Genomic DNA, 12,029 nt, shown 5'->3' with positions numbered 1-12,029 from the left:
GTTACATGTAGTGCCCCCATGTAGTGCCAGTTACACGTAATGCATCCTGTAGTGCCAGTTACACGTAGTGCCCCCCTGTAGTGCCAGTTACACATAGTGCCAATTACACGTAGTGCCAGTTACACGTAGTGCCCCCTGTGTCAGATGTGGGGATGAGCTACCCCCCTGCCCACACTACTTCAAGTCACCTTCCCCCCACCCAGCCCCTCTCACCTGAGTCCTAACAGAGCTGCCAGCGGGAGAGTGCAGCAGGCCCTGTGCTGCTGCTGAGTCTGCTGCCTGAGAGGAGGAGGAGAGTGCCGACTGCCGCTGCTCTGGGCTTCCCACTGCCACCTCCTTACCCACTGCCACAGATTAGATGCCGCTGCTGGGCTTTGCTCTCCCCGCTCCCCGGTGCTGTCAGCTGCGCCTGCGGGGTCACGGAGATCACCGGGCGCAGGCGGCTGCAGGCTCCCACCAGCAGCAGGTGAGGAGTGGCAGTTCTGAGACCCTTGCCCCGCTGCCGCTTATGGGTGATTGGACCAGTGCTGGATCCGCTGTCAAATCACGTGTGCCTTGCTGACAGGCACGTGCTTTGATGTGGGCTGAAAGTCCGTCTCTGTTAACGAGGCACTTGTATATGTGCCGCTTTTTACACTTTTTTCAGTTGGCTTTTACAGCGCTCTGCTTGGCCCCACCCCCTTTTCTGTCCCGTTCTCATTGTCTACGGGAGGCACTGCTATCAGTGCCTCCCAAACTACTTTAATTACAATGATTAGAATAATATAAAGAAGATACTTAAGTACATAAGTATCTTCTTTGTATTATTTGAATCATTATCTCCCCTGACTGCACGTCCCTGCTTTGAGCTCAAAATAGGCTAGTGTGTATGGGCTTTTAGACTGATGTTATGTGTCTCAGTTAAGGGAAGGCTGAAGTCTTTGGTAAGGGTGGCAGGAAAATGGTAAATAAGGAAGTAGTACAAGAAACCACAACAACAGCAATGCAGATTTATAAAAACAGCTTATTATGTGAAGATAAGTAGCAACACCCACAGGACATGACTGATGCCCTGCCCTCCATTTTGTCCTGTCCCCTCCTCTATTCTTTTGAAACCTTGTAGTGAAATGGCTGCTTGGACAGTACAAATGTACCCAAACACATAATTTCTATATGCACTGAAGGATGTCCCAGAAATCTTTATTAGAAAATAAATAATGGTGTCCTGAAGAGCAATTGCCCTCTAGCACCCTGGTCCCTCTAGCCACACCCATGTAAACCTGTTCCCAAAAACTGACACTGTGAGACAAGGATCCGGTTAGTATACCAGCAGTCGGAACCCCAATGCCGGAATCCTGACACACTGGTCAGAAGACTGACGCCAGAATCCTAACAACGCTCACAATGCTGCCGCCGGAATCCCAACTGTTTCATCCCGATCGTAAGTATGCCGGGTATGGGTTAGACTGTGGGGTTTAGGTACTAGAGGGGAGGTTAGAGTTAGGCTGCGGGGGGGAGGGGGGTTAGGGTTGGATTAGACACCAAGACGGGAGGGTTAGGCACCAAGCGGGGACAGTTAAGGTTAGGCTGCGGTGGGGGGGTTTGGTCAGGGTTAAGCACTAAGCGGGGAGGGTTGAGGTTAGGCCGACGGGTGGGGGTTAGGGTTAGGCAATAGTGGGGAGGGTTAGGGTTAAGATATGGGGGGGGGGTTAGGGTTAGGCTGCAGATAGGGAGGGGTAGGGGGGAAGGTTAGCCTACGTACCTTACCTCTGTAACTGCTCCTGTTTAAATCATTTATGACATATAACATTTCTGTAAACCATCCTAATTCTACTACTGCCATATATTTACTTGTCCTCAGGAAAAAAGACGACGTCAGGTCGAAATGGAAAGCAAAAGACGCCAACTTGAAGATGACCGGAGACAATTGCAGCATCTCAAGGTGAGTCTTTGGCAGGGATTTCATGTTTTGTTACATTGCTTTACTACACTAAGGGGGACATTTACTGAGCAGTGATAAGAGCGGAGAAGTGAGCCAGTGGAGAAATTGCCCCATCAACCAATCAGCAGCTCTATATCATTTTATAGTATACAAATTATAGATGTTACTTCAGTTCTGATTGGTTGCTATGGGCACTTCTCCACTGACTCACTTCTCCACTCTTATCACTGCTTAGTAAATGTCCCCCTAAGTTTGATACCCCTTGATTTTTTTTTTCATATTCTGAAACCCATGTTCACAGGCTCTTAGTCTATAGGGTTCAAGTATCCCTTTCTGCTCTTGCTGTCAGCCTCTGGCTTCCGCTACAAAAACAAAATCAATGCTGGAAGGATAGAAAGCCTATGTTGGGTGGAGGAAAACCAATGCTGTGCACAGACTCACTCATGTATTTGCTTTCATTTTACATTGTGTCAGTGTCACAAGCTGAAAGGCAGGCTGTAGCCCCTGCAACCATGTTATAGTTCGGGACAAATATGCAGTAAGACTGTTAAAGCTGCTTGCTTTCACTTATCCTGCTAACCTACTAGACCACGAAGCATCACTGAAAATGAGTTGTCAGAAAAATATACTGTAATGTCAGTTAAAAAAGTGTGTGTGGTTGACATCCCTGATGGAGGGATTAGACAAATGCTTGTCTTGCACATAGCAAACATTTTTTTAAAAGTGGCTCATCTTCTTTGACCCCAAATGCTGGCTTGTCTATGATATTTGACATATAACATCACATTCACATTTGGAACGTAACCCATGCAACTAAATTTGTGCAAGCCGCCGAGGCAAAGTAAGACTCCAGAGACCGTTTGTCAACAGTTCATCATGTTGATACATCATCCATATAGACATGGTGCATGTTAACAGTTCAATCATGTCAGTATGGTAACTGTCAACCAATCACACCCAACCCATTGTGCAGTTCTTGTTAATTTCTCCTAACAATGGAAACTTGCTTTGGAACAAGTGAAAATCAAAAGTCAAGTGACACTTGGAATATTCCAGCAAATGCCCATTAAGCATTTCTTATTGTCTCGCCTTATACAGTCCAAGGCTCTTCGGGAGCGCTGGCTACTTGAGGGAGCTCCGGCTTCCACTCCAGAAGAAGATGAGGCAACCAAGAAACAGATGCAGGATGATGATCTGAAAACCCGGGAACTAGAAGACAGTATTCAGAGGTATATGGATTACAAGTCTGGAACGGTCATGTTTGATTAAAGAGTTCATGCGTTACAATGGGTATACTGCTGGCTAATTCAATAGGGAAAGGGAAGTTGGGGAATTTTAAAATTCAAAAATAAAATGTAACATTTTTGTAAGATGGCAAGTAATGGCAAACACACACAGATGTATCAATACCGGAATGGAAGTTTCCTTATACATTTTGTTTTCACATGTCCAGGTACATTGCTAAGCCATGGCACCAGGGTCCCAAGATGTTGGTGAAATTTGATCATTAGTAATGTTTTTATTTTAATAAGATTTGAATCGGCTTATTTTATATATAGTGATGCTGTAAAAAACACATTTTACTTTTACAAGTGTCATTAATAATTTTATACCATATCCATGCAGTAGAAGATAGATACTGTAGAATATTGTGAGCTGTGACCAGCCATGTAACAGGGCATCTGTGCACCCAGTTCTGCCGGTAACGTTTCTGTAGAATATTGTGGGCAGTGACCAGCCATGTAACAGGGCATCAGTGCACCCTGTGCTGCTGGTAACTTTACTGTAGAATATTGTGAGCTGTGACCAGCCATGTAACAGGGCATCAGTGCACCCTGTGCTGCCAGTATCTTTACTGTAGAATATTGTGAGCTGTCACCAGCCATGTAACAGGGCATCAGTGCACCCTGTGCTGCTGGTAACTTTACTGTAGAATATTGTGAGCTGTGACCAGCCATGTAACATGGCATCAGTGCACCCTGTGCTGCCAGTATCTTTACTGTAGAATATTGTGAGCTGTGACCAGCCATGTAACAGGGCATCTGTGCACCCTGTGCTGCCGGTAACTTTACTGTAGAATATTGTGAGCTGTGACCAGCCATGTAACAGGGCATCAGTGCACCCTGTGCTGCCGGTAACTTTACTGTAGAATATTGTGAGCTGTGACCAGCCATGTAACAGGGCATCAGTGCACCCTGTGCTGCCGGTAACTTTACTGTAGAATATTGTGAGCTGTGACCAGCCATGTAACAGGGCATCAGTGCACCCTGTGCTGCCGGTAACTTTACTGTAGAATATTGTGAGCTGTGACCAGCCATGTAACAGGGCATCAGTGCACCCTGTGCTGCCAGTATCTTTACTGTAGAATATTGTGAGCTGTGACCAGCCATGTAACAGGGCATCAGTGCACCCTGTGCTGCCGGTAACTTTACTGTAGAATATTGTGAACTGTGACCAGCCATGTAACAGGGCATCAGTGCACCCTGTGCTGCCGGTAACTTTACTGTAGAATATTGTGAGCTGTGACCAGCCATGTAACAGGGCATCAGTGCACCCTGTGCTGCCAGTATCTTTACTGTAGAATATTGTGAGCTGTGACCAGCCATGTAACAGGGCATCAATGCACCCTGTGCTGCCGGTATCTTTACTGTAGAATATTGTGAGCTGTGACCAGCCATGTAACAGGGCATCAGTGCACCCTGTGCTGCCGGTAACTTTACTGTAGAATATTGTGAGCTGTGACCAGCCATGTAACAGGGCATCAGTGCACCCTGTGCTGCCGGTAACTTTACTGTAGAATATTGTGAGCTGTGACCAGCCATGTAACTGGGCATTAGTGCACCCTGTGCTGCCGATAACTTTACTGTAGAATATTGTGAGCTGTGACCAGCCATGTAACAGGGCATCAGTGCACCCTGTGCTGCCAGTATCTTTACTGTAGAATATTGTGAGCTGTGACCAGCCATGTAACAGGGCATCAATGCACCCTGTGCTGCCGGTATCTTTACTGTAGAATATTGTGAGCTGTGACCAGCCATGTAACAGGGCATCAGTGCACCCTGTGCTGCTGGTAACTTTACTGTAGAATATTGTGAGCTGTGAGCAGCCATGTAACAGGGCATCAGTGCACCCTGTGCTGCCGATAACTTTACTGTAGAATATTGTGAGCTGTGACCAGCCATGTAACAGGGCATCAGTGCACCCTGTGCTGCCGGTAACTTTACTGTAGAATATTGTGAGCTGTGACCCGCCATGTAACAGGGCATCAGTGCACCCTGTGCTGCCAGTATCTTTACTGTAGAATATTGTGAGCTGTGACCAGCCATGTAACAGGGCATCAGTGCACCCTGTGCTGCCGGTATCTTTACTGTAGAATATTGTGAGCTGTGACCAGCCATGTAACAGGGCATCAGTGCATCCTGTGCTGCCGGTATCTTTACTGTAGAATATTGTGAGCTGTGACCAGCCATGTAACAGGGCATCAGTGCACCCTGTGCTGCCGGTATCTTTACTGTGGAATATTGTGAGCTGTGACCAGCCATGTAACAGGGCATCAGTGCACCCTGTGCTGCCGGTAACTTTACTGTAGAATATTGTGAGCTGTGACCAGCCATGTAACAGGGCATCAGTGCACCCTGTGCTGCCGGTAACTTTACTGTAGAATATTGTGAGCTGTGACCAGCCATGTAACAGGGCATCAGTGCACCCTGTGCTGCCAGTATCTTTACTGTAGAATATTGTGAGCTGTGACCAGCCATGTAACAGGGCATCAGTGCACCTTGTGCTGCCGGTATCTTTACTGTAGAATATTGTGAGCTGTGACCAGCCATGTAACAGGGCATCAGTGCACCCTGTGCTGCCGGTAACTTTACTGTAGAATATTGTGAGCTGTGACCAGCCATGTAACAGGGCATCAGTGCACCCTGTGCTGCCGGTAACTTTACTGTAGAATATTGTGAGCTGTGACCAGCCATGTAACAAGGCATTAGTGCACCCTGTGCTGCCGGTAACTTTACTGTAGAATATTGTGAGCTGTGACCAGCCATGTAACAGGGCATCAGTGCACCCTGTGCTGCCGGTAACTTTACTGTAGAATATTGTGAGCTGTGACCAGCCATGTAACAGGGCATCAGTGCACCCTGTGCTGCCGGTAACTTTACTGTAGAATATTGTGAGCTGTGACCAGCCATGTAACAAGGCATTAGTGCACCCTGTGCTGCCGGTAACTTCCCCTGAGTGCTTGCCGTCATAAAGCTTTGTACCAGGAAATAGGTGGGCAGTAGTGCTTTGACCGGAGCAGCAAAGCACAGACCAGCACAAAGCACAGAACAGCAGTGCAGGGTGCATGGCCGGAGCATCGAAAGGATGCTTTGGCCAGCACTGCAGCAGCGATACTAGCTGCAGGGTGCTGTTCAACCGCTCACACACCTCTAGTTATGGCCCTGGCTGTAACAGCAACTGGGCACTTGTTAGGTAAATAAACTACTCCAACAGTGGGCTGCACACAGGCAAAACTGGTGTTGTCTGTCTATGTGCCTAGAAAGATTTCCGGCTCCACTATGGAACAGATGAAAGTTTGCAGGTTGACTGATATAAATAGCATCAATCCTCATTGTCTATGCTGTGTAAATTCAGAGACCTGAAATGGGATCTTTAAAGTACAGCAGGCAGTAGTGGATTTCCTACTAGGCATATGAGGCACGTTCCTAGGGGTGACACTTGCTGGGGGGCGGCACAGCATGCTTACATGCATGAGAACCCTGCAAGGCTGATGACCAGATGAGGCCAGGTGATTCTTTTTCTTTTGTCATTATGACTTCATTTTTTTATTTTGGAACTGGTGAGGGAGGAGGGGCAATGGTCAGTAAATTGTGGTGGTTGAGGGAGGGGTGAAGTTGGAGCTGCTTTGGCAGTTGGGAGGCCCCAACATGAAGTGGGCAGTGACATGACACTGATAATATTGTTCCTGTTTTTACTCCTGACAGCAAGTAGATGTATACAACATATCCAGGAGTAGTGTAATATTACTTTGTGTAATATGCTATTGGCCTGATTCATGGCAGTATGCTAATGCTGCCACAGATGCCATTAGTGACTCAGAGGATGTGCGATAATATGCTAATGTACCAGCCACCGGGATCTATATAGAGACGCCCACCGAAGACTTTACAGCTGGCCGAATCCACGTACATATTCGCAGCATCGATGCACATCCGGGAAACATTAATTACCTGAGTCTCGCAGCATTGACGCAGATGCGGGAAACATTAATTACCTTAGTCTCACAGCATCGACGCAGATCCGGGAAACATTAATTACCTGAGTCTATGGTCACTCAGAATGGCCACCGGAACTGAGATGCTGCGCACAGGATCACAGTTGGCGGCTGATAAACACCTCGAAAACAGTCTCGTCACCCACGTTTTTGCTACCACTTCCCATTACCTCACAAAAAATGGTCCCTGTCAATCACTTGCACATGGATCTTCACTATGACCATAATTGCAATTAAATCAGCACATGCGCACATCGTGACAGTGACAGATACGCAGACCACTGATAATCGCTCAATCGCATAGCATACAATTGTGAATCAGGCCCTGTGTCCATCTAGAGCATTTTACATGTGGAGACTGCATATGTTCTGCAATGTGCAGAATCCCTGGAAAATGTGTTCCAAATGTTGGTTTGAATATGTCTTTCCTGCAGGAGAACGTAATTTCTCAACCACGATGGCTAGTTATGGCTGCTATTCTTTCTATAATAATATATTACTGTGGTACTGTGGCATCATAGGGATTACTACTTGTACTTGCCTCAGTGACAAACATTAGCAGGCCATTCATGGTGCTTTGCCTTCTTCTAACACCTTTTTCTCTCCGATTCCCAAGACTGGAGAGAGAACTTGAGCTACTGGAGAGTGGGTTGTCCAGCACGTCCACCAAAGAGAGCTTAGCAGAGGAATCAGCAAACTCGGAGCCTGAGAACATGGTCAGGAGCCACAAGGTGAGGTTCTCACTAGGTTCCATTTGTATAAGCTTCTGCACACAAAATGTTATTAGTATACAAGTATGTATGTATGTATATATATATATATATACAGTGGGCGCTATGATAGGACAACTGGTTAAAAATTAATCACTTCCAGATTCAAGGGAGGGACTTCTCTTGAGTTCTTTTTCCCCCTTAGGAAGCTCCTGATTGGGGCCTAGAGAGAAACCCTCTCACCAGAAAAAATCACCCGACAAGAATTCACAGTTTAGTAAAATAAATTCTTTATATAAAATAGTTTTTAATCCATAATCAAAAATTTGACAGCTTGTAAAACATAATAAAACAACATTTCAATTGTTTGGACACACACCAAAAATGCTTAAGATGTTATAATGACAGTCCTCCTCACCTAAACGGTGTGAGCTCTTGGAGGAATGGTCACAGCCATTCCTCCAAGAGCTCACACCGTTAAGGTGAGGAGGACTGTCATTATAACATCTGAAGCATTTCAAACAGAACCACAAATGTTCTATGGGGTTCAGGTCTGGACTGTTTCCTGGCCATCCCAGCAACTGTATGTCATTCTCCGTGAATCATTGTCTGCAGTGTGGCAGGGAGCTGAATCCTGCTGGAAAACAAATGGGGCATTGTCTGGAAAAAGATCCCTGATAGAAGGTAGAAGTTTTCGTTGTAGGATGGTGTCAATGTACTTTCTGCTGTTCAGTGTGCCATCTATGACATGAAGGCGGCCTACAGCACCTGCTGTCATACATGCCCAGATCATAACACTTGTAGGATTCTTTGTTGTCGCTTGAATGCAATCTGTATCTTCCCCGATGCGACGTCTCACATAGTTTCTCCCATCACTACCAAATATAGATAGCTTAGTTTCGTCAATCCATATTACTTGTTTCCACTGACCTTCTGCCCGTGTTCTTTTGCCCACTGTATTTGTTTCTGCAGCTGCTTTTTATTCAGGAATGGCTTTTTTCGGGGAATCCTACCTTTTAGGCCAACCTCCGTTCGTCTTCTCCGTACCGGTCTTGCACTGACAAAAACACCAGTTGCACTCAGTTCACTGCTAATGGCAGCAGATGACATCCATCTGTCCCTGACGCAAATTGGTTTTATTCTCCTATAATCAACAGCTGTTGTGCACTTTAACCGGCCTTTTCCGTCTTTGTTTTGTATAGATTGTGTTTCCTGATAGCATAAACAAAACTTTCGTACTCCTTATGTTGTCACATTCCCACCAACTTCTCTCGCAATTGCTACATACGAAAGACCATTTTCACGTAACACCACAATCCTGGATCTCTTCCTGGGTGACCAGTCACCACTTTGCCCGGACGACATTGTTGTATTTATTTTTGACACCATCAATAGCACTAAACAATACACACAAACATCCAACCGTAACTGTACTTCAGTAACCAACTTTATTCTGCAAAATGAAACAGCCAAACTGACCTTTCCCATCTTTGAACATGACCTTGCACCTGCTCATAAACGACAGCTGATTGGTCCTCAGAACGACTATTCCGATTGGCTGGTAGTAGCTGTTACTACAATCTGCTTCTTGAATCTCACACATCCGTGCTTCCTTGTCTGACTGAAAGTAGCATAACTTCCCTTGTAATGTGAATATTTCACTTCTGTTTATTGTGTTGAATTCAGCATTAAATTTCCTTTCATCTGATATATGAATCATTGTACTGTGTGAAGTGTCCGCAATTTTGGCCACCACTATATATATATATATATATATATATATAAATATATATGACAAAAAACAAAAATACCCTTCCTGCACTGAGACTGAGCAGCACTACTGAAAGGTCCCCTGTTAGTAGGATCTTAGAAATAGAGACAGACAATAAATACAGAGTGCGCTATGATAGTACAACTGGTTGAAAATTAAACACTTCCAGATTCAAGGGAGGGACTTCGCTTGAGTTCTATTTCCCCTTAGGAAGCTCCTGATTGGGGCCTATAGAGAAACCCTCTCACCAGAAAAAATCACCCGACAAGAATTCACAGTTTAGTAAAATAAATTCTTTATATAAAATAGTTTGAAAAAACTGGTACATCTGAGGCGTCCATCCAATAAAGATAATTAATTGCGGCTATAATTGTCTCATGGCACCACATGGCACCACATAATAACGAAGGAAGAGCTCCAAACATTAGTCGGCTCAATGCCACGTCGCTGTGCTGCTGTCTTGAAAAATAAAGGATCCCCAACACAATACTGATAGGACAGTGACATTATACGTAGACAGGGATTTTCACCCTAAGTGTTGTTTTCACTGCATAACTTTTCCCCTCTCACGCCACTGTTTGATAACTTCCATCCGGGTTCAATGTCAATGTCTTGATCATGGCGACAGAGACGAATCGCCCATACTGTAACTGGGGCCTAACTAACGTAGACGTTTCGCAATTCCTCCACCTTAAACATGTTCGTTTTGGAACTGAAGGCCATAAGGCTGGCAGGCATGCTCCTACCCCCTTTTAAAGCTTGACTTGTAAATCAACCCTATCCTTAACACTGCTCATCTTCATTGTACATACTCCTGGTTTCCTGCACTCAGGTGCATCTGCTCCTAGAAATAGTGAACTTGCCAGATATCCAGTGCATGAGTAAATCAACGGGTTGCTCATCCTGTCCTTGATGGTACCAGGTGAAGCATTTATATTACACTGAGAAAGTAATATCTGCACAGTCACTTACCTTAATATCATACTGAGACTATCTACCAAGTACTTGTATAGGAATACTGTGTGTGGGTATATGCAGTATGTGCATGTCCCTGATTTTGTATTTCCTATGTAACAGTGCCTCATTAGAGACATACACCCCGCTGATGTGTTGATTTATTAATTCATTATATTATGTCTGCAAATGAACTAAGAGAGGTGTTATTCATTTTTCGGTACAATTTTGCTCACAGTGGTGTTACTGTGTAGAAAGTGTCATGTATACCAGATAATACATGCCTATTATAAAAGTTAAACAGGCCGTCTTTTGTTAGATGCCTGGGTGTACTCCAGCAGAGACGGGCAGCACCAAGGATGATCACAACAGTTCTAACTATGGGACTAATTCAGTAAGGATCGCAAAATTTGCTAATCGCAATTGTGCCGCTTATCGAACGACTGCGCATGTGCTAGCAAAAACAGTGACTAAAAATGTGTACACATTGTGATCGCAATGCAGCCGCTGTTTGACTGACAGGAAGCCGGCGTTTCTGGGCGGAAACCCGCCGTTTTATGGGTGTGTCTGAAAAAATGCATGCGTGTCCAGCGTTTTTAAGGAGGGCCTCTGATGTAAGCCTCTTGTTTAGCAAAAGTTGTGGATGACGTTGCCTGGCGCAGTTAGGAAAAATCTTCAATGTTCCGGTAATTGCGTATGATTTTGCAATCAGGCCGCATATTGCGATGCATTCGCAATTTTTACGATGGGTGATTTTTCACTGTTTGTGAGCGGCAACTATTTGATCACAGAAACTGCTTTTTTTGTAGAAACTGCTATCCTTACTGAATTAAGCCCTATATGTAAGTAGTGGGTCCCTGCTAAGTAACAGGACATTGGGGGTCATTCCGACCCATTCGCACGCAGCGGTTCTTCGCTGTGGTGCGAACGGGTCAGAACTGTGCATGCGCGGTGCCCGCAATGCACACGCGTGTCGTTGCCTAGTGACAGCCGTCGACGGGCAACGACCAGAAGAGAGAAGATAGTGATCGCTAGCGCGATCGCAAGAAGATTGACAGCGGGGAGACGTTCCGGGGCGTGGAGATCCGAACGCAGGCATGTCCAGGCGTTTCGAGGGCGGATGTCTGACGTCAATCCCGGGACCTTCGTCGCTGGATCCGTCGCACAAGGTAAGTAAGTCTGACCCTGGTCTTGTTTTGCAGGAAACTTTTTTAGCATAGCAGGGCTGCACAAGCGATCGCAGTCATGCTATGCTATAATACACTCCCCCATAGGCAGCGTCAGGTTGATCGCACGAGCAGCAAAAAGTTGCTACGTGCAATCAACTCGGAATGAGGGCCATTGTTGTGTTCCTAAAGAGCAACATCCGCCTATAATAAGCAACATCCGGCAATAATA

General features: G+C 45.6%; 1 protein-coding gene across 2 annotated transcripts in view; it reads left to right on the top strand.

The window, feature by feature from the left end:
• The window catches only part of PALM (paralemmin), a 118,085-nt gene that overhangs the window by 95,148 nt on the left and 10,908 nt on the right, over positions 1 to 12,029 (top strand). For both annotated transcript variants that reach the window (XM_063914390.1, XM_063914389.1), the window contains exons 3-5: positions 1,841 to 1,921; positions 3,020 to 3,150; positions 7,813 to 7,927. In XM_063914390.1, the coding sequence (XP_063770460.1) occupies positions 1,841 to 1,921; positions 3,020 to 3,150; positions 7,813 to 7,927 (327 nt within the window). The remainder of the gene's footprint in view (positions 1 to 1,840; positions 1,922 to 3,019; positions 3,151 to 7,812; positions 7,928 to 12,029) is intronic.

The sequence above is a fragment of the Pseudophryne corroboree genome, chromosome 1, assembly GCF_028390025.1.
Source record: "Pseudophryne corroboree isolate aPseCor3 chromosome 1, aPseCor3.hap2, whole genome shotgun sequence".
Classification (NCBI taxonomy): Eukaryota; Metazoa; Chordata; class Amphibia; order Anura; family Myobatrachidae; genus Pseudophryne; species Pseudophryne corroboree.
The sequence above is the reverse complement of the archived record's forward strand: the minus strand, read 5'-3'. Positions and strand labels throughout refer to the sequence as shown.